This window comes from Colletotrichum tamarilloi (assembly GCF_030869305.1).
Source record: "Colletotrichum tamarilloi strain Tom-12 chromosome Unknown Scaffold_62.1, whole genome shotgun sequence".
NCBI classification, from domain to species: domain Eukaryota; kingdom Fungi; phylum Ascomycota; class Sordariomycetes; order Glomerellales; family Glomerellaceae; genus Colletotrichum; species Colletotrichum tamarilloi.
The window spans coordinates 2,237-23,604 of NW_026849444.1; the positions used below are offsets into that span (position 1 = coordinate 2,237).

A 21,368-nucleotide genomic window follows, 5' to 3' on the forward strand; every position below is an offset into this window, starting at 1 on the left:
TTGCGCGGTGAGAGGTCGCATGTCGGTGTAGCGGCATTCTTTTCGCTGGTGTGTCACAGCTTTGTGCATGTTGCACCTATTCGACTGCAACAAGATGATGCGCTTTAGATTTTGTGCTCGGCCACGTTTCCTCGCAGGGGTACGGCCGTACTATTTTTTGTAAGGACCGAGCTGCATATAAGATGATAAGGTCATGTCACAATATCAGTTTTCAGATCAGGTCATGCCTCCAATATGTCGCTTCACGATGATCCCCCCGCAAACACTCATCAGTGGCCCCTACTCGAAGCCTCGCGTTAATCCAGGCAACTTTTGGCGAAAAAGCGCTCGGCGACGCGTGCAGTAGTCACCGCTACCTTCCACCGGTAAAGCAATTGAGGTTTGTGAATTCTTTTCTTCGCTTATGGGCATCAATATGTACAAGAAATGGGAAAGAATTCACCACGCAGAACTACTCCCGTCAGACCCCATGTCACCGGTGACTATCGCTAGCGCTCTCGGTCAAGGTGTGCGTATCCGCATCGGGAGCCCTGCAGACGGTTGGCTGGAGCCTGGAGGTGAAGTTCCGACGATGCGCTCTAGAAAAAAATGTCATTCTGGGCACCTGGCTTGAAACCCATCCTGGCGTTGTACCCGGGGCTATAACCGACATCCTGCACGTTGTTTCCTTCGGCTTCTACGAGAACGTCAGCACTTGGACTGGTGGAAAGGGGCGTCATCGCCGTTCGACAACTCACGATTCCAAGCAATCAGTTGCTTCGGTCCAGCGACACACTTTTTCGAATCATCTCGGCAAGCGACGGGCGGCTTAGCGATACCCAGTCGCTTCGTGGACACGGCGTTGGTAACATTGCATTTGAAGTTTTGCATGTACCTTTTCGGCCTGTCAGTATCTTGCCCTTCGATCGTGCCTGGTTAAGGTGACTTACATGTTGGGCTGGCCACCTGCGATGAACGAGTCAGTCAAATGCGCCAAGGGGGGCTCATAAGCGAGGGTGATCTTACATCCATCTGGAATCCAGAGCCAAGCGCAGTAGCAGCCTCCCACCGGGCAGGCAGGCAAGTCCGGAACTCGGTACGAAGCTACGCGTTTCCAAGGCGTGCCGTTTTCGACTACAGTCAGTTGCTGACCATTCTTTGTCCAACAGGTCCCAACCTACTGCTCGACAACCGAAAAGACGACGAGGTTCTCCATTGTCACCTTTCTGATATCTGACTGATAGCTGATGGCGAATGCTGTGCCTGCCGTGGTGGTATAGTTTTGCGTGTGCATCGCACCTCCTTTACCGTCCGGGTTATCGACGAGACACTTGCCCGGCACAGGCGCATGCCAGTCTTCTGGGTGTTCGATGCAGTCTGGCCACTGCGTCGCGGTCTTGCCGCCGTAGGAAAGGCTCGTGCAGCCGCGGTTGGCCCCGAGGTCGACGGTGAACTTGCCCCTGGCGAGTAGGTTGAGGAACTGGCACGGTGGAGGGGGCACGTCACCTTGTCGCATCCGAAGCCAGCTTGCATCCACCACTTGGATTTCGGGAGTTGGTAAAGCGGGTTGATCACAAGATCACAAGTTTGATTTTGGAATCGTCTACTATAGTGTTGCTGTCATCGGTTTGCTTAGCATTATGCTTATCACAAAGGACCATAGGTCGTGGCACTAAGAGACTCACTCGGCAATACATGCAATCGGCCTTAGCAGAAATGTGTCCCTCGACGATACCGGCGGAGACCAGCGCTGAACCAAGCCTAAGCGAGATCTTCATTGTACCTTGATGATTCCATGACAAAGACTATCTGTTGGAGGTGGACGACTGAGGCAGGAAAATCGTGGACAAGATCTAGAAAAGGAGTGGATGTGGAGCAGTTGCCGGAAAGGAATGAATCAGGCCTCGGGGCTTGACTTGAAAAGAAGGACAAGTAACGAGCGATGTGACCGGCTTGCACCAGACGACGGACTCAATGGAGCTTTTTGGGAAGTGACGAACACCTTATAAATATCGCAAGTAAGGGGACATCTGGGGAGTCAAGATTAAGGAAGTTGTGACGTTGACATCGTCTGTGCGGATCAAAAAGCTAGCCCGTGTTGTCTGTCTGGGCGTCTGACACTTTTCCTTCCTCCGAATCTCGATATGGCGCTAAATAGACCATGGCGGACAGGCAGCACTTGAGTTCGTTATTTTGGCGGTTATTACTAGCGAGGTTAAGTACAAGAAATACAGTAGAGGAGAGGCTTCGGATAATTTCAAAGTCTCATCGTGGGGTTTGCCCGAGGCAAGAACAGTCGTGGATGCTTGAGATCGCCGGGGAGCCTGCCGAGGGAAACGAACGCAGAAGAGGATGCTGGGTTAATTACGCACCGGTACTGGTGATTGCAGCATTCGCACGCGCACAGAATGTCTTTTCATGAGTCAGAAAAACACATTATCCCGTGCTTAGTCGACGACGGCCGATTGCATCGAGGCCGAAGCTACGATTTTCTTTACGTCGGCGCCGTGAATATTTACCGAGCCAACACCGCCCATCCCTCCCAGCTTATGTTGAGTCCCCCCACAATGCTCCATTATCCACGCGGCTAGGAGCAATGAGGCCGGTCTCGCCTTCTTGCGTCTTGCGTCGGCCTTGACCATTTATCGCAAACTTGTTCCCGTCAAGTGCTACAAGACTTCTATTTTAAGTCATTTCGAAAGGTGTCGAACGCCAAGTGGGAGGCATAAGTTTGCCCTCCTCAAGACTCTTCACTGTAGCACTTATCACAAGCGAGCTTCTCACCGTTCGATATGGCCTCTGACCTCGCCGAATATCCATTAAGGGCCTGCGAACTATCGTACGACCTCACGAGCAGTCCGCAGCCTGTTCCCAGCGAAGCCACAATTCTATCTTCGGAGCAGAGCATTTGCACGGATCATATGGTTGTTGCGTCATGGAAGCATGGCATCGGATGGTCGAAGCCTGAGTTGAAGCCCTATGGTCCGCTTGACCTACTCCCGACCGCGTCCTGCCTTCATTACGCCACCGAGTGCTTCGAAGGCCTGAAGGCCTACAGAGGTCACGACGGCAAGCTCAGAGTTTTTCGCATCGAGCATAAAGTTGCTCGTCTACGAAGCTCAGCCGCCAGGATCTCCCTCCCTACGTTCGAGCCTGGAGAGGTCAAGAAACTTGTTCTTAGCCTGTTGTCAGTGGATGCCGACCGCTGGCTCCCTGAGGAACAGGCTGGCGACTTTCTTTACGTTCGTCCCACGATCATTGGTACCTCGCCTCAGCTTGGCGTCCAAGCGCCCAAGGAAGCCATATTGTTCATCGTTCTGGCATATATGCCTCGTCTCGATGTACCACCAGGGGGTATGCGACTGTATTCGTCTCCGAAAGACGCTGTTCGGGCCTGGGTCGGTGGTTTTGGGTACGCAAAGATCGGAGCGAACTATGGGCCTTCGGTTTTGGTTCTACAGGAAGCTGCTGCTAAAGGATACCATCAAGTCTTGTGGCTCTACGGAGAAGATGGGGAGTGCACTGAAGCTGGTGGGTGCAACTTCTTCGTTGTATGGGTTCGCAAGGATGGCAAGACTGAGCTCATTACGGCACCCCTGGATGATAAGACAATCCTCGATGGAGTTACAAGACGAAGCTGCCTTGAACTTGCGAGGGAAAGACTTGGCGAGGAGATCGTAGTCTCAGAACGCAAGTTCACAGTCACTGAAATCATGGAGGCCGCGGCTGAAGGTCGTCTGTTGGAGTCATTTGCCGCAGGTACTGCTGTGAGTGCTTATCAATCACCGTGATACTCGATCCCGCACTGACGAATTTAGTACTTCATCTCAGCAGTTTCCCATATTCACAATCGCGGGCACGATATCTGTGTGCCAATGGGTGACGCCGGGAAGGGAGCGAAGATCACTAGCACTCTCAAACAATGGCTCACAGAGATCATGTACGGCGATACTGAGCATGCGTGGGCTGCGACTGTATCTACTTCAGAACGAGAAATCTTGGAGTCTTGACGGGGCAATTCGCACTAGGTTGGCCAGAAATGTCTAATATACAATACTTGGGGTAGGCTCCACGAAATGATTGCTGGCTAGCATCAGTCTTGCCGTCTTTATTATCAAGTTAAGTCAAAAACCTTAGAGAGAACAGGCCTGCGCAGATCTATAGATTAGAATTAAGAATCGATGCTCCTCGGCTGCTCGACTTTGGTCCGACAGGACGCAATCCTCTCTTGTAATGAGTATCCCATTTCCAATATCCCTACTCATCTTATCTGGAATTCGCTGGCGGGCGGCAAGAAGCCTCTTTTTACAGCCACCCGAAAGCCCCCTAGCCATTTCCGGGCTATTTTTTCATATCCAGTATCGTTCGGATGTGTCCCATCCGCCACCAAATCTTCCATGGCGGGCCCGTCGTTCCTTTGCAAGTCGACGAACACAATTTTCCTGCCTTTAAGAGTCAATTGGCGTGCTAGTCTCTCCGCCTCAATGTTAAATTCCTCAACCCGCTGCTGCACGACCTCGTTCTGGTTGACCAGTAGGCCTGAGAGAATAATGGTTGAGCCAGGCGAGGCAACCCAGAGGGTGTCCAAGAGGTGAACAAGGCGGTATCGTGCTTCTGTCAACTTGTATCCTTGTAAACAATCGTTGGATCCGGCGTTCACAGTGAAGACATGCGGCAACAACTTCGCTGCTGATACCTTCGCCCTGGCCTCGATTTGGTCGATCCTATACCCCCGCCAGCCTTCATGTTCGTTGTTAAAATGGGTGCCGGATCTACGGGATCCAACCATGCAGACATTGTAGCCGCAGCCGTGCAGTAACTCAGAGAGTTTCTTCCGATACCCGTTTTGATCAGAAGAGCCGACGCCGTGTGTGACTGAGCCCCCCAATGGCATTAATCGAAGCACAGGTCGACATTCGGTTGTTGAGGTAAGTTCTGAAAGAAGGATGTCAGTTTGAATGACAATGTTCGAGTCATTTAGTGGATATCACAAAGGCCCCGAGTCTAGGATTGTACCAGGAGTGGAGGCGTACATACTGGGTTGGGTGCAGTGAGCGGCCTTCTGGCGGTGGAAACCGCATTTGGCGGCTTGCGAAAAGTAGCCGACGTTTACTTTACATCTGAAGTTGCGCAGCATTGAGCATATGAGAATCTGGTCCTGAAAGCAGAACCAATTAAGCAATGCAGGAAGCAAAAACGCGTGGGAAAAGGGAAACCAAAATGGGGGACATCATTATCTCGTACTAGTGAGAGAAAAGAGTGGTACACGGAGGTCGGGCAAACCATCTTTAGCCGAACATGACATAGCTCGGCGGAGAGCTTAGCGGCCGGAAACTTGCCGCGACTCCTGAGGTCTCACCTATCTACATACACATCTGGCCAATGAATCCCTTGCGAGTGCTCTCCTCGCACAGCAGCCTCCAAAAAGTGAACATCTATCACTGGTTGGGATAGCAGCTCTTGCAACGACGGCTCTGGCCAAGGTACACCTGCTGCTGGGACTACCCCATCAGCTAAGTTTTGATCAATTTCCTGGGTGAGAGTATCGTCGCAAGAATTCGCTGCTCCATCTGATTGGGATTGGGTATGTGCTTTTAGGTTCGACAACATCGTTGACTCCATCACTTCAACATGACGACTATATTCCTGTGCCACCACGTTCCCAGCCATCTTTAGTTGGTCGAGAAGATGAGATGCCTCCTCGTAAACATCCCGATCAAGACGACTGCCTATCCCATCCAAGAGACTCGAAATGGCGAGGATCGTCAACGACGAGAAGAGGTGTTGTGTGAAGAAGCAATCAAAAGTCACAAAGGTTCCGTCGATCCACGCTCGCGTGAGTAGTCTTGTAGACTGATGAGCGCATCGTATGCATGCCTTTGACAGTGCTGTCGCTTCGGCAGGGATACTGGATGTTGCGGGAGACGAACCAGGACGCGAGCTGGCAATCTGGATTCGCAAAGCGTGCAGCAAAAGTGGTCGAGTAGCCAAAATCACACACTAGTGAAGATCAGCTTCTTGAAGGTACTGTAGAGGATACCTGATTGATGATGATGGCTAACCTGATAGAAACGAAGATGGAGAGAGACAACTTTATGATCATGAGGCTCGTTCAGAGATTTGTCTCCTATCTGTAACGGCCGAGGTAAGATTTCAAACCAGGATTGTAGATCTTTGAGGCAGCCTTGTACGCGGCTTGAGAGGTTTGCGCATGTACCTTCAGCTTGCGTTCGGACGCTGTAGACAGACCGAATTATGGAAGTAAGTAGACCAGCTAGTCTGATATCGGCAACATAATAATCAGAGTCACCATGGCTGTCGGTCGAGCTCGAAGTAGATGGCTCGCAAGGCAGGTCAACACCAATGTCATCATCTTGAATTGCCGGCGGGTGATTTAGGTTCGCAGCATAGAGTCGGTCTATGATATATGCAGTCCAAAAGAGGCTTTTTCGATGTCGGCGAACCAAGGGGTCTGGCAATTGAGACTCCGGGATGTTGAGGTGTAGGCCTATAACAATAGCGACACGGACGGCAGTGCCCGCAAAAACGTACGCACTATATCGTCGGTTTAGGGCCATGGAGTAGAAAGACTGTCTAAAGGTTAGTCGCCGTTGGACGGTTCACGGGAAAGACTTACCAAAAGAAGATAAAGCTCAACGGTTTCGACTTCGGGGCGCTCTTCAAGGTATCCTAAAGCCTTGGATGCTTGCGCAAAGTATGCCATTCCAGGGAAACCGTGGACACCGGTGGATTTGGACACGTAGAGCTCCCCGATAGCAAACAAGGCCCAAGTTCTACAACGAAGCACTATCGCTTCCAAGCTCGCGTCATGATTGTTCTGCTTCCAACATTCTGTAATTGCTTGTGTTTCCACTATGTGATATGAACGCCCAATGTACTTCATGGCAGCCTCAAGCAGAAACTTCGCGCGAGAAGGCCCTGGCCATGGTGTGTTGACATGAGCCAGCGACATCATGGACTCGTTGGAGGCATAATTCAGTCGTATGAGGTGGATAGGCTCGGGAGCTAACGGGTCCGTGATGACCTGGCGAAATCGAGTCGCAAAAGCGGCGTCGGCAGCCTCGCCGATGAGGACAGGGCTTCTGAAGACATTCAGACTGTCGAACCATGGGTCGATACTGATTGCTGGACTTGTCTCGTTTTCCGCGGACTCTGTAGATGGTTCTGGCTGAAGGTCTAGAGGAGATTGAAGTGATTGTAGGGCACTTCCGTCGGGAGTATTTGTGTCGTGGGAGTCATCGATTTGCGCTGTGCGGGAGTCCAGCCGAGATGTACTCTGCCGCTTCAGTCTATCAATTTCCTGGAATAGTTCATCAAGTAAACTTGATCAACGGACCATCAGCAACAGAGACATAGCAATGAAATGGGGCCTTCAAGAAGGGATGTTGGCTCACCTTTGCGGGACCTTTACAGTCCTATTCCTTTGCGGAAACGAGCACTCGTTCGATTTGTCAGACTGTTGGCAATTCTGACACGGACGGCCGCCGCTACACTTCACCTTCCTTTCGTGGCATCGATGACAACTATGGAAGCAGTGAGCAGTCGGGGGCTTCTTTTAATGGCATTGGGTCGCTTGGTATCGCCCATGAAGGACTCACGCGGTATTTTTTCCAGCGAGCAGAGCGCTGCGGATACTTCTAGTAGTACTGCCGGTAAGGATTGATTCTGGCGTTCTCTGCATTTCGCCTGCTGATGCTAATATTTCTTGGTATAATTGGGAAAGAGGATGGCATCTAGGTCCCCTACAGAGTGCTTTGTTCGTGCGCTCGGTGAAACTACGACCTGCCGGAAAGTTGTTTCAATTCTGGAATAGTTATGGCAGAGGATTTCGGAGGTTGGACACTTTGCCGAGGGGACTACCAGCGTGGCCGAGGAGAGGGCAACAACCAACTCTAGAACAGTGTTCTTTCCCATGATGGGCGTACTGTAGAGGATTCGGTCAAAAACTTCAAGGTGGGGGATATAAAAATAAGGCTTCCTCACAGGAAATAAATAAATTGTGGCAAGTGTCTGTACGTGACGTCACACGTTCTGTTTTTCCAAACCCAACTTTTACACCATGACCATCGACTACTCTCATCACCACAACGACTGCCGGCTGTCTGAGGCTGCTGCAAAGACCGCCGCTTCTTGCGTCCAGAATCTCAGTGATTGGGGTCCCGCCGTGAAAGAAATTCAGACGTGGCCCGAATATCGGCCTGAGCCACTTAGAGACCTGCCCCAACTCGCTAAAGCGCTTGGTCTTGGCAACATCTTCATCAAAGATGAGAGCAGACGGTTCGGTACTGACATGGGCTCTTTCAAGGCTCTGGGTGCACCCTTTGCGGTGTATCGGATCCTCGCCGACGAGGTACACCGTCAGACCGGCGTTTATCCGTCGTCGGCCGAGCTTCGTACAAGCAAATATCATCATATCACGCAGCAAGTGACTGTCTGTGTGGCGACAGACGGCAATCAAGGGCGAGGACTTGCATACGGCGCCAAAGTCTTCGGGTGCCGCTGCGTTGACTACATCCACGGCCATGTCAGTCCCGGGCGTGCCAAGACGATGATGGATCTCGGCGCTGTTGTCATTCGAATCGATGGGGAATACGACGAGTCTGTGAGCCGAGCCAAAGAAGATGCGCGAATCAATGGGTGGCACTTCGTCAGCAGCACGTCTTGGACCGATTTCGACCACGGCATTCCTCAGGATGTCATGCACGCATACATGGTGGTCGTTGAAGAGGCGCTCGAGATGTTACCAAGCCTCCAGGATATAACCCATGTTGTTGTATGTGGTGGGGTGGGCAGTATTGCGGCAGCCATCTTTTTGGGTTTCTACAAACACTTCAACCAAATTGTTGCGTCAAGCAACTCGAATACGTTTCCGCGCTGTATCGTTATCGAGCCGACCGAGGCAGACTGCCTGCTTCAAAGCGCCAAGGCTGGAGAGTTGCGTCCGAGTAACAGCAGTCTGAGAACATTGATGGCCGGGCTCGCATGTCGAGGCCCATCTCCCGCTGCGTGGAAGATTCTTGAATGGCTTACTAGTGATTTTATTGCTGTCCCTGACCGCGTTGCGGTGGATGGAATGATAGCCTTGGCGGAGGGCAAGCATGGTGACATTCCTGTCGTTTGTGGAGAGTCATCAGCCGCGACCATGGGTGTCCTACTCAAGGCGGGCAGCAATGAGGCGTTTCGCGAAAAGCTGAGTCTTGATGCGCGCAGCCAGTGCGTGATTTTCGGTCTAGAAGGAGCAACAGATTCTTCAATCTACAAGGATCTCGTCGGCAAGTCGCCTGACGATGTTTTCAAGGCACAAGATAGATTTTTGCAGCTTCATGAATAGGAACATGCTCACATGCTTTGACGAGCCTCGTCTAGTCCACACCTCTCAGTTTACAAAGTTCGCGTCCTGTCTTATTGTAAGAAATACCCAGTAGTAGTTCAGCCCTTTAAGAACCAACTTCAGAAAACCATGCCTCCTAGGATGAACCCAGAGCTTAGATCTCTGCATCGGTCCTCAAGAAGTTATTCGGAAATTTGAACCCATTGTCATGCTGAAAATTTGCTCTGCTATTCTCAGGCTGGGATCGAGCTGCTGTCCGACGGTTCACAATTGTGATTGGGAGCCCGTTCGGCGAGGGAGTGCGTTGCCGAGCGTCAAGACCGGGATTGGCCAGGAAGTTCGGCGTGAGTCAACACGACCGGTCGCTCCACTCCGGCCGGTCAAGGAGCGTTTCGCCGAGGGCCATTCGGTGGAAAGAAGCCGCGCCGATGGGCAAGAGCATTCGCACTAACTATCAATGCCGCATCATGATAGCACAAATCAGTCTCTCCAGAAATGATGGTTTTGACCATTCTGCGACGTTGCTGGAGCTTCCATGTGACCAAAGTTTGTTTGATACATGTAGAGCAAAGTCCGTCGTCTGGTGATTTAATGAAAGCCAAAACAATATCGCATCCAAAATTGCCGCCTTCAATGCTACTATGAGAGGGACCAACAGCTCACATCTAATCATGAAATCCGCCGTCAACACTCAACAAAAGATAGGCCAATCCCCGGCCGGCGCGGCTGACTTTATGGACCCTAATGATCTGAGGACTCAATTTGCGATGGCAATGTCAGCAATGTATCAGCAAGAAGTCCCGCTATATGGAAACTTACTCGATATTGTGCGCCATGTCAATCAAGATGTCCTCCGCAGAAAAGAAAAAGACCTCGCCGTCGACACGGTCGCTATCAGGGCAAGCACGGAGAGGCTCACGCTTGAACGTCATGGTGCCATTAGGCTAGGCACACCCTACGAGCTTCGGACAGTGAAGCGCATCTTTGCGGTTCTAGGGATGTACCCGGTCGGGTACTACGATTTATCCGTCGCCGGCTTGCCGATGCATGCCACGTGCTTTCGCCCTACGAGCGTACAGAGCCTTCATCGGAACCCGTTCCGAGTCTTCACTACCCTGCTCCGCCCAGATCTCCTCGCCGACGAAGATGCGCGCCAGCTATCGGGGAAGCTGCTCCAGAGAAGAAACATATTCACGGCCGAGCTCCTTGAAGTTCTAGACACTGCCGAGTCCCAGAATAGTAGGCTCACAGAAGAGCAGGCTGCCGTTTTCATTTCCGAAGCCTTGCGAACTTTCAGTTGGCAGGCGGTGGCTGCCGCCACGTTCGACCAGTTCAACATTTTGAAGGCCGAGCATCCTATCTTGGCCGACATTGCATCTTTCCAGAGCGCGCACATCAACCACCTCACCCCCCGAACCTTGGACATTTCGGCTGTTCAGACTGCTATGGGGGAGGCCGGCATGGCTGTCAAGGCACGCATCGAAGGGCCGCCCATTCGCAAGTGTCCGATTCTTCTGCGCCAGACTAGTTTTCTGGCCCTTGAAGAATACGTCCACTTCAGAAGAAGCGACAGTTCCGGCCTGGTCTTCGCTTCTGACACTGAGGCCGGACTGGTCAAGGCCGGCCATACGGCTCGCTTTGGGGAGGTTGAGGAGCGGGGCGCCGCCGTCACGGATCGGGGACAGGTACTTTACGAACGACTACTGCGAGAAACAATGGAGATGACGGCGAATGCTGGCCCTGAAGAGGCTGATGGACTCGCAAAAGATGTCTTCAAGCAATATCCTGATACTTGGACTGAACTGAGGAAAGAGAGACTGATACATTGCGAATACGTCTGCGTCAGAAAAGTGCCCCCGAACGAGGCCGGGCGGCAACTCGATGAACTCACTCTTGAGCGCCTCATTTCACAGGGTGTTATAGAAGCACGCCCGATCACTTATGAAGATTTCCTCCCGTTTTCGGCGGCTGGGATTTTCCAGTCCAACATTCAGTCTCGGGACAAAGATGGACGACCGCTGCAGATGAAGCATCCCAAGCCGGACTTCCCCGGTCTCGTGGAAGCACTGGGGGAGGATCCAGTGAATATTCAAAAATGGTACTCTGTCATCCAGAATCGGAGCCTAAAGGCCGTGGCGGAGAAGCTGGGGATGACCGCGGCGTGGCCTTGTTGAGAGCAGCTGAGATAGAGGGTGTACTGAAATTACGGACTGGTCAGGCTAGCCAACCGAACTTCATCATCAACATTGCATAAAGGCTTTAGAGTTTTGACACATATTGAAACTATCGGAACAAGAGCATGTTTGTTAATTTCCAACTCGACCTTTCCTATGCATAAGATAGAGAGACAGATTATAACATGAATCTACTTAAACGCTGGTTTCCAAGTCATTAACGTTAAAATTTTACTCTGACGTGAAGGTTTTCGAACAAACAATTTGATGAAGCTAGTGCTAGTCCTAGAGGCGCGCTGTTCGAGTCCGAACAGGGGCGCGAAGTATCAAATACGTTATCACCAGCTCTTTCTTCTTTGCATTTCCTTTCCTCCTTTTTCTCCCCTTTTTTCGGTTCTCTTTCTTTTCTTGCGAACCATCTTTAATCAGTGTTGTTGAGGCCTGTTAGTTCTATTTATGAGAGACATTGAAGAGCGGGACTCCACTGCTAGGATCGGCTTCACTTAGTTCCTCGGCCGGTAATATGAAACACCGTGGGGAAGCTTGGTCGGTCGTGAACGTACAATGTTCGAGCACACAGCAATAACACTCAATCTTTTACTAGACACGTCTCTCCAAGCTGCAGGAATAAGTGTGCATCCAGCAACACTGCGGAACGCGATCGCGGGGTCGAGACAAGATTGACATCGTTTCAAAGCCTGCACTTGTGGCGCTGTAAACAACGTTTCTCGAAGCAACTAGCGATCCTCCGACTAGAGCCACGCCAACCCACAAAACAAGGGCAGAAAAAAGAACAGCCCACCATCCATCCCAAGTTTTCGGGACCGGACGACGGCTGTGGCTGCACCGTTGCCCACCCGTCGTCCGTGCAGACCCACAGACGGGAGCAAACGGCACCGCCTCACCTGTCAACGGTCTGCTCCCGATGCTTCCCGGTGAACGGGCGACCAGGCGTACCATCAGAACCCCCAGGCCTGGCTCTCCCAGCCGCAAGACATCCACAAGATCTAGGCAAATCAAAGATCCTGTCGTATCCCGACTCGTGCATTCAGCCAGACATGGATGTCGCGCTTCCTACCAGCGTCAGCGGCTCTGCTTTGTCAGAAGTTGGAGCGAATCATCATCGCGCGGTCGGTCATTTGATTGCCCCGATTGAAATCGTGCCGAGGAGGAGCAGATAGATCTACGTGCTTCCCCCTGAAACCAAGATCTGAACAAATCAAAAGCTCCGGGATTATGTTTCGCTTGACAAAGTGCCGGTTCGCCTGAGTCTCTGGGGACCAACCATGAAAGCGTACTGGCTGGCTAAATTCCAAACGGCTGCGTCTCGGGCCTAATATTCAGCTGGGAAGGAAACTATGCAGGCTAAAGGCGACGAACTCATTCTTGGACTCATCACAATGTCTCTGAACCTCTCATTCCTGAGAGCGTGAGTGGCCAGCGATGTCATCGGCCCTTGTTCGGCCGAGTTCTCCTCGCCCTGTAGGGCGTGCAGGGATAGCGTACTCCAGGTATGCGGCCCACTAGCAATTACCTTAGCACCGTCGCGGGGTTCAGTGGGGAAAATGGTGCAAGGTCTGGGTACCTACCTTGTAAACACTAATGCCAATCTCCATTCTCCAGTCTAGGATGCCCACTGCCCACTCTTCGTAGTGGAGGGAAAGTCGTGGGGGGAACAGAAGGTCTAGGATTTAGCAAAGCGGAGTACATACTGGTTGGGAGGTTGTTTGGAACGGTACCAAGGTAAGGTAGATCGACAAGCACCACCCAAATGTGCGAGACCTTGACTTGACCAAGTAAAAGCAAAGTTTGGTTGGGGTCCAGGACCAGGATGTCGAAGATGGGCCGCGCGTGCCTTTCCGCTCGGCTTCGCGGATAGCCGACCAATGACCCACGGCTCCTTTTGGCAGGAGCCTTATTCCGTGGACTCTGCAGTCGAGACGCGCGTGTCTTTCGTGGACACTCGCGCGCTTTGCGTCACCAATGTCCAAGGCGCTTCGTATCGGGCCTTTTTCCGCCTTTGCGTAATGATGAGTCGTCGTCGGCGCGGCGGGTTGTGCAAGTGACATGAAACAGTAGAGTCGATACGAAGACCGTGTGTTTTTGTGGCGCCTTCCTCGATCGTAGATTGCGATTCACGGGTCGTCGTGGGCTTCGGTTCTTGAGCGGTTGCACAGGGTCGGTTGACTTGTGAGGGGACCAGAAGGAATCTCAGAAAGAGGGGGGTATTCGGTCTATTCTCAGATAAAAGAAATTTCAAAGCGTTTATACATGACATTCCACCAAGCCTTTGGTATACTCTAGCGAACACTGAATATTGATACATCCTTCCCTGGTTACATAGTACTAGAGAGACCGAGCCCCATGAGTTGTTCTCTCTAATTTTGACAAATGAAGGAACGAGGAACGACCTTATTACAGGGGCCATATGAAAGACAACGAGATTGGGCCAGCCAAAAGGAAAATATGGTGACAGGTTGTAGTGTACATGGGGTCTTGGTATGGTGGCGGGTTTACTCGAGCGCACGAGCGCTTCGTTGTAGTCGTTCACGGGAGCTTCGCGAAGCATGGACCAAACTTTTCTTTAGGATTCTGAGAGGTGGGTTGGGCATCGTGGAGGCGGGAAAATAGATCATCTTCGTTGTCCTTCTTGTATCTTTCGAGACGGCTTTCTCGGGAGGCTTTTCCGTCGGAGGGATGCTTCTCAGCAGCCTTGCTGCTGCTGCCGCCAGACGTCAGTCACTGGCTAAGGAGAGTCTGTCTAGGACGGTTGAAGTAAAGAGGCAGTGTCTTACGAGCTTCCAGCATGGTTATCCTGAGAGGATGTGTGGCTGGCGGGCATGTTGACGATGCTGTGTATTTCTTAACGAGAGCTGAAGTGTACGGAGAAGGTGACGATCGTCAACCGTAGTGACAACGATGAAGCTAAGGTGTTGTTCAGAACGAAGACGTAAAGTACTCTTTGGACGGATGATGAGGAGATGCCGGACTCCTTAGAGGGTATCTAGAGAGTAATAGAGAGAATATAGAGCGACAGAGTGAATCTCACATTGTAGGCTGAGTGGCGGATGATAGAGTTTAAGTAAATGAAGGTAAAAGTGTTGCTGGAAACAAGAGAGTCGCTGGCGGCCCAGATCTGGACGCCTTCTGGAAGCGGTCAAGAGGGCGGAAAGTACGCGGGGGGGAGATCAATGAGAGATTGGCGAAGGGCGACAGCGGCCAAGGCATAGACTGCGGCACTGAGTACCGAGAGATCTGGGTGAGGGCTGCTTGAACACGCCGTTCATCTAGAGAAAAGGCAGGGGGGAGGTGGGATTACGGACGACCGTCCGGGATACTTGGCGACTTTTCCGGTACCCAAGTTCCCGTTTAGTGAAAGTGCAGGTATTTTGATATGTTGAGACCGGCATTTGGCCTCGTGCCTGACTGCCAGAAGAACTTGATTTGGTTTTCGTTGTGCCCTTAAGCACCTAATTTCCCTGCCTGCAGGATTAGCGGTGGGAGAGACTCAGGAACAGAGTCGTGTACATCGTTGAAGAGGTCAAGCAGTGGCAAATCTGACAGGTGCAATTCCGTAGGATGCATCAGAGTGAGACGCAGACCTCATTTCTTCTAGGGGGCTGGTGAAAGGGGAAAGACATGGTGGAGAAACCTTTGAGGGAAAGGGTGGTGCGGATGCGGGAAAAAGGGTGTTTGGGGTGTGAGGAGAGGAGGCAACGCAAAGGTCGGCAGAAAGTGGATGATGATTGTGCTTGACAGGTAATTAGGTCGTGTCCCGACCTAAGGTGAGGTGTCTACAGAGCAACAAGACCATCCTGGGAAAAGCCCCCAAATTGGACGGGGATGATCCAGAACTTTGCTCGTCGCAACTGCGACCGAGAAGCTTGCAGGCAGACTACTGCAGGGATTTTCTTCTGTCTTGTTTTCCACTTGGAGAAATGGCACCCCATGGGCCAAATGTGTCGAGTTCACGCTCAGTGCATCCTTGAAGGAGAGAACAGGGCGGGCTCCATGAATTGCGGGGGAAAAGGGCGACAATTTTCTGGTAGCCTCACACCCAGATGCGTCTTGCTGCGCATCGGGCGCAGACCTGGTGAAGAAGTCCTTCAGTGCGGGAGGCTTGGTGCTAAAGGCGCTCAATGCTGAGAAGCGGTGAGCTTTCGAAGAGGCCAATCGTCTACCTCGCGCGCCACACTGCGTAATCGAGGTTGCCGATAACTAGAAATGATTGAGAAGGCTGTGAGCTGCTTCTGGAAGAACTGGGTGGGGGGCGTTTGGTGAAGGAGACCGTTCTCCTACTCGGGCAACCACTCGTAGAGGGCGCCATAGGATGCTTGTCCTCGTTCGTGGGTCCCGGATAGCAGCGGAGAGCGGGCTGGTCATCGATCAGCCCGCAATCGTCAAGTTGAGGGCGGGCGTGGTTGGAGGCGAAGACGGGAGGTAAACGCTGGGTCTGAGATGGACGGGCGATGGTAGAGCGAGGTTTGATGGTCGAATTTGGCCCCTGTAGCTACGTGGCCAGGGTAGATAGCGTCATTCATTGGGAAAGAAATACAACGGAGTGAACAACTCACGATCAGCAGATTAGATTCGAAACAAGCCAAAGTTGCCGTAGGTCTTTGGGGTTAGTCGAAGGGATCAAGGCAGGGTTGTCGCTCCGGGTCGTAATCCGTGTCCGTACCGGCGGAGGCGACCTTTGGAGAAAGCACGCTACCTTTGACTGACGGGTGCCAGGCAAATTTGTTGAGATAAGGCCGTGATAGCGTGAAAAAGTGACTTGAGGTAGGGCGGGCTGAGAGCTGAGCCCGGTAAAGCCGCGACATGGCGATGAAAAGGGCGGAGACGAAGTCGGCTCGGATGGAACCATACGAGAGGACGGGGCGGTAAGGACGGACTGCCCGTGAGGAGTAAGTAGGTACCTTCCGTGTGGCACCCGGGGCAGGAAAGGGCAGGGTCATCTGCTTCCTCCTACCTGCCTTGCCTTGCTCCAAATTTTGGATAGGTACCTGAGGTACCAGATGTTTTGTGCCAGACGGGATGGAAAGAGCAGCAGGGTTGGGGAACGGATGGGGTGAGATGGAAGGACCACAGTGGTGAGTGTTCCACTTTGGGGTTGGAGACGTACCTCAGGCAGGTCAGATCCAGTAAACGTCCCATCCCTGCTTTTCGGCCATCTGAATTCACGCCCATCCATCCCTACCTCTTTTCTTGTTCAAGGGCCACCCATGTTTTGAGCTTCCATCCTCTTCTGGACGGTCGTCCCGGCCGAGCTCTCGACGATCCTCCTCATCCTGACCATTTCCATTTCGTACGCCTGCACGGTCTGGTATCCGTACCTTACGGATACATCTGGTCTCATCAGCATCAAAAGTACGTATTTGATTGTCTCGTGCGGCATGCCTCAGGCACGGATGCATATCTCCGGCCCAGCAAGACCAGGGACTCGCAATGTCGTAATCTCCTTCACCTTGTCAACTCTCCCCCTGTCGGATCCTAGACTTTGACACTTAGACTTGACTCCAGGCTCTATCCGCACGGCACCTCCCTCTCCAAGCACCCCGGGACCTTTGACGCCAAGTTAGAGGTAAATCCTGACCGGCAACAGTAAACATCCGAGCCCTGTATGTACGCAACAGGATACCTTTCAACCCGACATCCTTGACGGCAATGCCACGGTGCCACGTGGCATACAATTTCTCTGAGTCCTTGGCTCAATACCTAGGCCCTGTCATCGCCTTGTCGACACACTACCTTGCCCTAGACACTAAAAAGAGGATCCCCAAAGAAGCCTAGAAGCTATGATGCATGACATCTCGCCCACATCAGCGCGAGCTGGACGCACTACGCTTTTGTCCGCCATCTTTTTGGTCCTCTGCTACGGTGCTTAGATGCGTCGTTAAAGTGTGCAATGAGCCTGTCCCGCCATCTGAGCCTGGTCTGCCGTCTGAACTTGAGATTAGTGTCAGGAATGCATCGGGTCGTGCAGCCCTAGCGACACACCCAGGTTGGCCATGACTTGATGGTCAAGATACATCTATAAGGTGTTTCTATCTTGCTCATAGCTGACGTTAGTGGCAGAAAATCCGCATGATATTGTTTGACCGAAACAATCCCAGCCGCGGAATGTCAGACTCGGTAATGATCGCTCAACATCAACATGTTCCATGTTCTTGCACATGGATTGTGTGGCGCCTCTGAAGTACCGTTCGAACCCGAGTAACTGGACCGACGGAATACCGCGTCACGCCGTTATGCAAGCAACCGTAGACCATAGAGCAAATGCGAGAACCACGTTCAACAACGCAACGCCGACTCACTTACCAGGCGTACCTGATGACCCTTCCTATAGTCGAACCAGCTCCTTAAAGATTCCGCTGCGAATGTGTCCCCACGACGCGGAAGACCGAGATGGTCTCTTTCTTTCAATCCGCCTCTCCGCCGCGACTGGGGTTATTAATTACATGGTGGCCGTGCATCATGCGGCCGTACCAACACGCCAAAGTTTTGCCCACCGGTCCTGCCTGCTGGGCTGCAACCACCATCCCTGACCGGTCTTGGGTTCACCAGCCCATCGAAATATGGCCTCTCCACGTCTTGGCCGCTATCGAGCTAAACAACAAATCTTACCAATGAAAAGGCCCTAGGACTTGAAACACGCCACATCCATGAAGCATGTCCAAAGCCCGCCATGGACATTCTGAAACCTAACAACCAAGACAGCCTCGTATCTTCCACGCCATCTGGCGGTGAGTGACGAAGAGAAAAGTGACATTTCCACCGGGCACCTTCTTTGCAGATCGATAAATGCAATCGACCGTTTCCGTACAGCTCGCTTGTTCTTCATGGATCGATAGCGGGCCTTAGTTTTACTTTTTCCAATTCTGCACTTTCATCATTGCTTTTTTTTCTTGACGGCCGTGGGACCTACATGGGGTTGACCGCTGCTTTCCGGGCTTGGGACAGCCACTTGCCAGATATTGCGAGGCAAGAGAGGCAACAGGCATCTTGATCTTTTTGCGGCTGTGCTGGCCACCTTGACAGCACCATGTTCGATTCTGACTATGAACTTTTACGCCCAGATCACGACGAGCTAGTATCTGACCGGTTCTCATCTTTTTGAGCCTCAGGAGCTTACCCCTGAACACCTGCACTTTCTGGTGTCACCCTTCGATACAAGGGCAAATGCCGGAGCGATCAAGCAAACATCTCGGAAGAACGCCGCGGCCCCTGGGGAAAACCCTCGCAGAATGCGCCCGCGGGAGCTCTGCGGGAGCGGCGAGAACGGGTGCGCCGTCTGGCTCCCCTGCTGTGCCGCAATATGCCGACTCGAAGCGGGCGCGCAGGCTCTCGACCCCTGGCTCCTCAGTCACTATCACTTGTCGGACTCTTTTCCAGTCTAGATGGTTTCGTGAGTGGGTCACTCACAAAGCCACCCAAATGGTCAAGTGCAGCTTACGCCTCGCTTCTATCGTGTTGCGGCAAATGACATTCTTGCCGCTCCTCCGCGCTTCTTCAGACCGCTACTCTGAATATCGATCCAGAATAGGATGCAAGATCCTGCCGGTCAAACGCCTCGCTGCGCGACACCTTTTGTGTACTTGTTAGTACCTAGTGACTACACATCCGCTTCATCGGTCAATACCACGCCAAGGCAGGCTTTCTCGGAGCCTTGCTAAGGTATCATTGCCGACCTCCAAGGATTCTCGGTTTTCGGTCGGCCGACTATATGAAGCTACTTCCAGTGAACACTTTGTGACTGGTCAGTATGGCCATGCATTTTCATGGGCAGTATTTCTATGACCTCTTTGATTGTATCGACTCTTTTGTATCCTGGCCAAAGGCCGGCGCATCGGCCACGGATCTTTTGGCGAATCAATGCTGATCAAAGTCTGATAGCTTCCTTTGTCAGACACCATGTCTGTGAACACACAAAGACCCTGGAGAAACAAACTCGAACACAATGTCTCCATACTTTGTGCTCCAGAAACAAAGCATCAAGATTAGGGTATGAGGCCCGAGTAGTCCAGATTCATCGAAGAGAGTCTTTATAAGTCCAGAGGTTTACCGGCTGTTATTTGCTCTTCTCTACTCTAAAACAACTCAGACATCAAAATCCAACGGCCCACATACACTCACACAAACATATCAGGTAAAACTCCAACCCCAATCTCTGCTAACATCATTCACAGAACCAACCCCCAAATATGCCTCCTAGCGAACTCCTCAGAGACATGCTCGTCTCCCGCGAAGACTACGGCGACTTCGGCGGCGTCAACTGCGTAGGGGTCAAGCGCCTCCTGGTAGGCCTCGTCGCCGTATCAACAATCTGCATCCTCGCAATTTACCTCGCAGTCCACTTCCGCATCTGCCTCGCCCGCGACAAGAAATCCTTCCGTTCCTTGGCCATCGACTTTGAAACACTCGAAAAGGTCCACGCGACGCTCAAGAACCAGCACGAATTCATCCGAGAGGACTGTCGCAACTTGCAGATGACGCTCGATTTCTACATCAAGGAGTACGGTCGGCATCCGCGCCATAATCAGTTGCGGTTCGAGCCTGGGCAGGGGAAACAGACTTCCGGTGTGACTGATGTCGTCAACTCTCCTTCGGGTAATAGACGCTTGCGTGAGGACGAGGATGTCTTCGTGATTGAAGAGCCTTCGCAGGAGGATTTGAATGGTGGGGTTGAGGAGGGTGATGTTGCGGATGGCGATCGTGTTCCGCGGTTCAGCGAGGAGGAGAAGAAGAGGAAACAAGGTAAGGTGCCGCGTATTCAGGCTATCGCAGCTGGTATGCAGGATGTTCCGCTGACCCCTCCCATTCAGGGGCAAGGTAGTAGGTAGGTTCATTCCTGGATAATATCCAACACGTGCCGTCACTCGCTAGGTCCTGTCAAAGTTCTGCATCTCATAGGAAAAAGCTTCTTGCGTTTGAAATCATTGATATATTGTTCTGATCTTAGCTCGTGACTTGATCTGCTGCTTGACCCATTGAAGTTTAGTCCGACACAGCTCGAGTATTCCTGCTATGAAATCTCATGTTCCGTCAAGAACCTCCGAGATCGTCTGTATTTGCGACAGCTCTCACTATCTTGAAAGCCATCATAAAAGATATCCCCCGGCCTTCTCTGAGATTCCACTGCCGTAAAAGTCCCACTACCGCTTCAGCGTCCAAACTACAAAGAGGACACATTGTTAGAATTCGCTACGTTTTCTCTCTCATCGCCCTATCAGTGGCTCGGTCTTTGTTGTCTCGACGCCGTTGTCCGCATGGAAGCCCATGGTCAAGCTGCCGCTGACCTTTCTAGCCCATTTCAGAGTGCATTTAACACTGTTGTTAGCGTGTCTTCCAGTGCTCAGCACGTCGTCTTGTTATCGCATCTGGTGACGAATACGTTAGGGAGGTAGTGGAGACCTAGGATATGAAATCTTGAAAACAGTCCTCCCCGGAGGAGGAGAACCCGGTCAAGCACAAGACAAATCACCCATCCGCTTCTCTCAATCCCTCAAACCCATCTGAAATGCCGTCTTCCTTTGCTAGGAGTGTGTCTTAGAGTGCTTGTTATGCTATCTTAATAACCTTTCTAATTATAAATGCGTTGAGGAGAGTTTGGGAAATAAGGAAGTAACATGGCTGAAGGGTTTCATATTGCAGTCATCATAAGGGTCATTATAAGATAAACTAGTAATCCGCTTCGCTTGATTCTTCTACTCAATCTAGATTTTCATGTTCCTTTCCTAAAGGTATGTCTTGAAGTGCTTGACACGCTATCTCAACAAGTTTAACGAATCTAGTCACGAATACGTAAGGGAGAGGCGGGGAACAGAAGTTAAGATCATTAGAAAGTTCCAGATTACGGTTAC

General features: G+C 51.8%; 10 protein-coding genes across 10 annotated transcripts; 5 read left to right on the top strand and 5 right to left on the bottom strand.

Annotated features, from left to right (window-relative positions):
• Nucleotides 1-578: 578 nt before the first annotated feature.
• Nucleotides 579-1,757, bottom strand: CTAM01_11416 (uncharacterized protein; the record flags this gene model as incomplete). Its single annotated transcript, XM_060527427.1, has 4 exons — nucleotides 579-676; nucleotides 738-874; nucleotides 1,161-1,459; nucleotides 1,665-1,757. The coding sequence occupies 4 exons, from the start codon at nucleotides 1,755-1,757 to the stop codon at nucleotides 579-581; spliced, it is 627 nt and encodes a 208-aa protein (XP_060377867.1).
• A 1,014-nt stretch (nucleotides 1,758-2,771) lies between these two features.
• On the top strand, nucleotides 2,772-3,989 carry CTAM01_11417 (branched-chain amino acid aminotransferase; the record flags this gene model as incomplete). The annotated part of the gene is made up of 2 exons (XM_060527428.1): nucleotides 2,772-3,746; nucleotides 3,798-3,989. 2 exons carry the CDS (start codon nucleotides 2,772-2,774, stop codon nucleotides 3,987-3,989), a joined length of 1,167 nt encoding a protein of 388 aa, XP_060377868.1.
• Nucleotides 3,990-4,240: 251 nt separating this feature from the next.
• CTAM01_11418 (uncharacterized protein) lies at nucleotides 4,241-4,873 on the bottom strand (the record flags this gene model as incomplete). The annotated part of the gene is made up of 1 exon (XM_060527429.1): nucleotides 4,241-4,873. The coding sequence occupies one exon, from the start codon at nucleotides 4,871-4,873 to the stop codon at nucleotides 4,241-4,243; it is 633 nt and encodes a 210-aa protein (XP_060377869.1).
• Nucleotides 4,874-6,106: 1,233 nt separating this feature from the next.
• Nucleotides 6,107-7,914, bottom strand: CTAM01_11419 (fungal specific transcription factor; the record flags this gene model as incomplete). Its single annotated transcript, XM_060527430.1, has 4 exons — nucleotides 6,107-6,216; nucleotides 6,290-6,569; nucleotides 6,617-7,300; nucleotides 7,861-7,914. 4 exons carry the CDS (start codon nucleotides 7,912-7,914, stop codon nucleotides 6,107-6,109), a joined length of 1,128 nt encoding a protein of 375 aa, XP_060377870.1.
• Nucleotides 7,915-8,059: 145 nt separating this feature from the next.
• Nucleotides 8,060-9,331, top strand: CTAM01_11420 (uncharacterized protein; the record flags this gene model as incomplete). Its single annotated transcript, XM_060527431.1, has 1 exon — nucleotides 8,060-9,331. One exon carries the CDS (start codon nucleotides 8,060-8,062, stop codon nucleotides 9,329-9,331), a length of 1,272 nt encoding a protein of 423 aa, XP_060377871.1.
• A 671-nt stretch (nucleotides 9,332-10,002) lies between these two features.
• Nucleotides 10,003-11,505, top strand: CTAM01_11421 (uncharacterized protein; the record flags this gene model as incomplete). The annotated part of the gene is made up of 1 exon (XM_060527432.1): nucleotides 10,003-11,505. The coding sequence occupies one exon, from the start codon at nucleotides 10,003-10,005 to the stop codon at nucleotides 11,503-11,505; it is 1,503 nt and encodes a 500-aa protein (XP_060377872.1).
• Nucleotides 11,506-12,105: 600 nt separating this feature from the next.
• CTAM01_11422 (uncharacterized protein) lies at nucleotides 12,106-12,955 on the bottom strand (the record flags this gene model as incomplete). The annotated part of the gene is made up of 3 exons (XM_060527433.1): nucleotides 12,106-12,575; nucleotides 12,791-12,838; nucleotides 12,886-12,955. 3 exons carry the CDS (start codon nucleotides 12,953-12,955, stop codon nucleotides 12,106-12,108), a joined length of 588 nt encoding a protein of 195 aa, XP_060377873.1.
• Nucleotides 12,956-14,052: 1,097 nt separating this feature from the next.
• CTAM01_11423 (uncharacterized protein) lies at nucleotides 14,053-14,347 on the bottom strand (the record flags this gene model as incomplete). Its single annotated transcript, XM_060527434.1, has 2 exons — nucleotides 14,053-14,227; nucleotides 14,301-14,347. The coding sequence occupies 2 exons, from the start codon at nucleotides 14,345-14,347 to the stop codon at nucleotides 14,053-14,055; spliced, it is 222 nt and encodes a 73-aa protein (XP_060377874.1).
• Nucleotides 14,348-17,913: 3,566 nt separating this feature from the next.
• Nucleotides 17,914-18,138, top strand: CTAM01_11424 (uncharacterized protein; the record flags this gene model as incomplete). Its single annotated transcript, XM_060527435.1, has 1 exon — nucleotides 17,914-18,138. One exon carries the CDS (start codon nucleotides 17,914-17,916, stop codon nucleotides 18,136-18,138), a length of 225 nt encoding a protein of 74 aa, XP_060377875.1.
• Nucleotides 18,139-19,465: 1,327 nt separating this feature from the next.
• CTAM01_11425 (uncharacterized protein) lies at nucleotides 19,466-20,348 on the top strand (the record flags this gene model as incomplete). Its single annotated transcript, XM_060527436.1, has 2 exons — nucleotides 19,466-19,510; nucleotides 19,695-20,348. The coding sequence occupies 2 exons, from the start codon at nucleotides 19,466-19,468 to the stop codon at nucleotides 20,346-20,348; spliced, it is 699 nt and encodes a 232-aa protein (XP_060377876.1).
• Nucleotides 20,349-21,368: the final 1,020 nt, after the last annotated feature.